Here is a 5,993-nt window from a genome sequence, read left to right as displayed (position 1 = left end):
GAAAATTTAAAATTAATTAGTAGTGGTTGGAGATTAATTGTACCTTATCGAAAGTGTAATTGCATCCAAACATAGGGTTAGTTTCGAAGTGAAATTCTAGTCATTTAAATTAAATAGAATTATCAATAAATGATATATTTAAGGGTTAATAGAAGGTTTTTTTCTTCATGTTATTTGAGGTCAAATTTGTTAAAAGATTATGAGAATGTAATTTTTATAAATTTGTTAGATTTTATATAATATAAATAAATTTGTTTGAATTAATAAAAAATATGTATCAAACGAAATCCAAAAATTTTCTATCACTAAATAAAATTACCGCTAAATAAAAAAGTAGAATTATAAGTTACTAAAAAATGAAAGGTTTGATTATTACTCTATGAGAAACTCTTGCAATTAATTTGGCAACAAAATGAGCAGGAAAAGTTACCAAGGAAAACTTTTTGCAAGTCTACTGAATCAAAGACATGGCGATTAGTCCAAAAACCATCGAATTAAATAAATAAATTGTAACAATTACAAATATATTAAAATTAGACCCGTGTTTTATTACGGGATTTTTTATTTTTTAAAAGTTATGTTTTAAAAATGAAAAAAATAAATTTTTTATGTCATATTTTAATTGATAATAACATATAAATAAATATAAGTATATTTATTTTTTAATATAAATTATAATTTTGTTATATATAAATGTAATTTTTTATTAAATTAAGATATTAAATAATATTTTTATTAATATAATATATATAAATATAAATTGAATAAATAAATATATATATTTTTTGTATATCTCAAGGAGAATCCGGTAAAGCATCCCAAACCAAATCTTAATTTGATCTAAATTATTTAAAAATATAAAATTTAATTCAATTCTTATTTTTAAAAAATTACATTAATTAAATCATAATAAATTAAAATTTATTAGATGTATATTATTTTATCATTCATTGAGTTTTTTTTTAACAAAACTTTTTTAAAAATAAAATTTTAAAAAATAAAAAATGATAAAAATGCTAATTGAGATGATACGTAAATTTATTAAATTAAAATAATAAATAATATATTTTAAATAAAATATATATAAATATAAAATTAAATAAATAATAAAATATATATTTTATATATATATTAAAATGAAAACATAATACCCATTTTAGTTGTTCGATTTTTAAACAAAATCTCAACTTAAATTGTCTTAAATTAAAAGAAATCATGTCAATTGAATTAAGCCAAGTTAAAATTTATGAGTACGAGTTATTTTATTATTTTTATATTAATTAATTTTTTATTATAAAATTTATTTAACTAAAAAAGCAAAAACTTCTAAAATAATAAAGAAAATGAAAAAAACAAAACAAAACCAGAGAGGTGCAAACACTTGAATTGGGATTGAATACTTTATCGGAAATCCGTCTTCAATTCAATCTCCTTAAAAAAAATCTCGACAAAAATTTTAAAAATCGCATCTATATTAAATTTTTATAAATCAAATTAAATCAAATATAAATTATTTTATTATCTACTTTCATTAAATTTTTTATAAATTTTATCTAATAAAAAAATAAAAAAATTCACGTGGGCAAGTCATTCCCCATCTATAAAAGAACATTCCAGCCGTTCAGAGTCACCGATTCCCCTTGTTAATGTAAAAACCTAAACCTTCAAGAAAAATCTCTCGTTGCAAAAACCAATATGCCTCGCCGAAACTCTGGTTAGTTTCTCATCTCATTTATGTCTAATTTGTTTGTGTTCATATAACCACAACTGCTTTCACCTCGTTTATCTTGATTTAAAATTTTTAGGGTTAGTCATTCCTTGATTTAAACAGATTTAAATTCGATTTAAAATTTCTAGGGTTAGTCTTTCATTCTTTAATTTAAATTGATTCAAATTTATATGGCCTGATTGAGTTATTTGGGTTTGCTTTAATTTTCCTTCTGTGCAAGATTTTTTGGGTTTAAAAACTTGGATTGCTGTTGAATTGATATATTAACTACTATCACTGTTTTAACTTGTTATTGCCTTATTAGAACATTTCAATATGATATAAGTTCCTTAGATGGCGTTGCAAATATATGAATGTTTGTTTGTTAAATTTGTTTTAATTAGAGCAATGATATTTCCTTTTAATTGGGTGTCTCTCGAATTTCTGTTTCATCTTTTATGTGGCCTCTTTTTGCAGGAAGGTCTGCTTCTCGCCCAGCCCTTCGCCGTGCTCCTGCACGCAGCCCACCCCCTCAACCAGGTAAATCACGTTTTATTATTTCGTGTAAGATTACATAGCGCATATGCTAAGAGTTTCATCGATTGATTAACCTTGATACCTGTCGTTTTGGTACGAGGGTTGTTGCTTTGGTGGTATAAAATTGGATTTGGTCAGTAATTATATCTTTGAGTGTAATATTTAATTCTATTTAACTCTTTCGCTGCAGCTCAACATGCTCCTCCTCCAGCTCCTGTTCAGAGTGGAAGTGGTGGATCCTTGCTTGGAGGCATAGGCTCTACCATAGCTCAGGGTATGTGAATAGATGTGCTTCTGAGATGGTGGATTATGTACTTCACATGTATCTGGTTGCTCTGTCATGATACATTACTCTGATTTTAGTTAATTCTTATCTTTATCTCCATATTACAGGCATGGCTTTTGGCACTGGAAGTGCTGTGGCTCACAGGGCCGTTGATGCTGTGATGGGTCCTCGTACTATTCAACATGAAACTGTGGTTTCTGAGGCTGCAGCTGTCCCTGCACCAACAGCCACCACTAATAGTTTTGCTGGCTCTGATGCATGCAGCATCCATTCCAAGGCATTCCAAGACGTATGTGAACTTCAGTCTTTGTTACTTGGTTACATGATAATTTAGTAGTTTGTTAAAATGTTGATAAGTTTAGCTGACTGGAGCTTTGAATCAAAAGCATGATTCCCAGATTCTAGCTGTTTAATTATGCTTTCTGGATTTACAGTTTGCCTAATATCTTTTACTTGATTTGGAACAAAGCACATAGGCCCCAGATTTTTTTTTAATTAAGTAGTTAAACCAGGGTTTTAATTCAGAGGTTTTTACACTTGTGGTAGACACCATCAGTACCAATTCATCATGTTAGTATGGATGATGCTGAACTCTTTTGTAACGTCTAGCAAAACTCATGTACTGATATTTTATTGTTCTTGTGTTTCTTGTAGTGCCTGAGCAGCTATGGAAACGAAATCAGCAAGTGTCAATTCTACATGGATATGTTGTCTGAGTGCAGGAAGAACTCAGGCTCCATGTTGGGTGCCTAATCTTATTCCATATTTGTCGCCGTGCAATGTAATGTCAGCTTGGACTTCACTTTTATTTATCTTTGTTTCTCTTTCCTTGATGATGGTGAGGCGGAACTGCGTTAATGGTTCAATAATGTCTATGAATACTCGGTCTAAGTGATATTATTTTCAGTGGTTGAACCCTTGAACCATAAACCATGGATGGAGAGCACTAATAGTTCTCTCTTTAATATTTGATGAATAATTGGTAGCACAATATTTTTCTTGAGTATATAGTACTAATAGGCTTCAAGTAGGGGATCTTCCTGTCTTATAATATCTCTAAATAAAAATATATTCGCAACAAATACTGAAATCTTTGGCAAGGAGGATGAAAAACGATAAAGATGAAACATTTGTTAATTTATTTATTAAATTATAAAGTAAAAAAAGTATGTTAGGAAATTTTAATTGTTGAATTAACAAATATTTTTTCATTAATTTTCATTCTAATGGAACAAAATTTAGTGGCGTGTTGGTATGAATTACTGAAGGAAGGAATTTTATGTTAATTAAGTTTTTTAAAAATTTAAAATGAATTAAATTAATTAGAGTAAAAATAAAAGGATTTCAAATTTTAAGAAGAATTTCGAAAGGGAGTTTCACAATCTCTTTTTTTTTTTTCTTAAATTTTCAAACTGGATTTAGGTTTTTTAGGGTGTTTTGGAGAATTCAATTGGATAGAAGGAAAGAGTAAATTTGGGTTGCGATGACCGTGGAAGCCGGCGGAGATGGCCATCTCTTTTGATTTTTTCCACTGTAAACAAAAACCCAACGTCTTTGTTTTTATTTCATAATTAAATAAGGGTATTATGGGTAGCACATGGAGAGCATAGTTGGGGCTAAGGGCATTATTAACAAATCTTTAACGGCAGCAGGCCTTATTTGTTACTAATTTGTGGCCGTGCAACGCGCAAGTTATTGTTTTTATATATATACTAGTATGAGAGCCTAGCTTTGCGTTAAATTAATTTATAATATTTTATTTATTTAAAATAATTTAATATAAAATTAATATCGTTAAGTGTAGGACGATTTGTTAAAATAATTAACACCAAAAAATTGGTTAATATTAAACTAAATAGTAAATGTTAATTTTTATGAAAAAATGTAAAATCGATCTATGTTGTCGTTAAACAGATCATGATTTGAAAGCTTGCTTCATATAAGTCTAGCCTTTGTAAAGCTTAAAATAACTAACTTCATTAGCAACAATGATTAGAACAAAAAAGAAAGTTACTCTACCAATATTATAGCCAAGAATATGAAATCCTATTCTCACCTTTGAATGGATGAAAAATCAAAATTTTTTAATGTGATGTCATCAAATGCAAGTTCAATAATATTCTCGATATAAACTTTTTATATTATATTCTTGCAAGCAACAAAAAAGCATTCAAATATAAACTTTCCTATTTTATATTGCTAATTAGATGCTTATTTCCCAATGCCCACATATTGACAAACATACGAGTAATAAGAAAGGCTTCTACACCTCAAAGAATATTGTTTGCAGATGCTAACCACCGAACATACTCACAACATATACATAGATTGCTAGGTTGAGCATCAACCTTAATAACCCAGAAAAGATTTAGATATTTGAGCAATAGGCTAAAAGTCCTCATAATCTGCAGAGGTTTATACTATAAATGTTCTACCATATTATTGAGAATGAAATACCTTTAAAACTTGAAGGGCTGTAAATGCCTGTCCCTGAACCTGATTAACAATTATAAGAATTAGAACTTTCCCTTAATGAACCTGTAGAGCTATAGAAACTACAAATGGAGCAGGTATACCGGTAGAGGAGAAAGAATTCCTAGGAATTGAAGATTCAAAAACTAGTTTACTACCATTTAACTCTTTATAATCAATTTTGCTTTGCTATATGTTAATGGATGAACCGGTGTTGACACAAATGGTGTTTTAAATGACTCATTCACATTTAAGTTATTCACTTCCAAAGATGAGTTATTTATTCCAACTGAAAACTGCAACATTTTGCTACTCTCAAGGTTTTCTTAAGATGGAGATGGTTCTATGGTTTCCAAATTGTCTTTGGGTACAAACCAAGGTTCTATAATTAGTTCTAACTCTGAATTAACTAAGGAGCTCACAGTCATACATCTAAAAGTTAATCCACAATCCCTGAAACTTGCCTTTTAAACAATGGACATCAAAGTTTCCATATTTTTAAAGGTATGTCTCCTTTTGGAAATTTTTAAAAAAATGTTCAAAATTGAGAAATTCTTTAGAATCAGAAATCCTCTTCCCTGCTAATTAATTCAATCACTTAATTGTTTCTTTTCATACTTTTTTTTTTGCCTTAGAACTACTTCTATTCAATATCCTTTCCCATCACATAATTTAATTTTCTCTATTAGTCAAAGATAACACAATACAAAGATCTCAACTTCAGATGAATAAATTGATAAGCAAAAATAAAAAAACAAACAACAAATAAAACCTAACAAACCAAAATATAAAATAACAAAAAACACATATTACAATTCATACTAATTTAAAAATATAATATTGAAATAGCTTGAAAAAATCGAGACAAAAAAAATCAATCAAATAATTTCATTCAAACAATATGCAAAACAAAAGACTCCTAAAAAAAGACACAAATTATGCATTATACTATATTCCTATAAAGAACAATTTAATTTTCATCAAACATTA

General features: G+C 28.1%; 1 protein-coding gene across 1 annotated transcript; it reads left to right on the top strand.

Moving 5' to 3' along the window:
* The first annotated feature begins 1,629 nt into the window (after positions 1 to 1,629).
* Positions 1,630 to 3,537, top strand: LOC111309067 (uncharacterized). Its single transcript, XM_022907891.2, has 5 exons — positions 1,630 to 1,714; positions 2,186 to 2,248; positions 2,436 to 2,519; positions 2,639 to 2,820; positions 3,186 to 3,537. Exons 1-5 carry the CDS (start codon positions 1,696 to 1,698, stop codon positions 3,282 to 3,284), a joined length of 447 nt encoding a protein of 148 aa, XP_022763626.2. The 5' UTR covers positions 1,630 to 1,695; the 3' UTR covers positions 3,285 to 3,537.
* Positions 3,538 to 5,993: the final 2,456 nt, after the last annotated feature.

This window comes from Durio zibethinus, chromosome 2 (genome assembly GCF_047325235.1).
Source record: "Durio zibethinus cultivar Kanyao isolate XHJ-2024 chromosome 2, ASM4732523v1, whole genome shotgun sequence".
Taxonomy (NCBI): Eukaryota; Viridiplantae; Streptophyta; class Magnoliopsida; order Malvales; family Malvaceae; genus Durio; species Durio zibethinus.
This window is presented reverse-complemented; position numbering and strand designations above follow the sequence as displayed.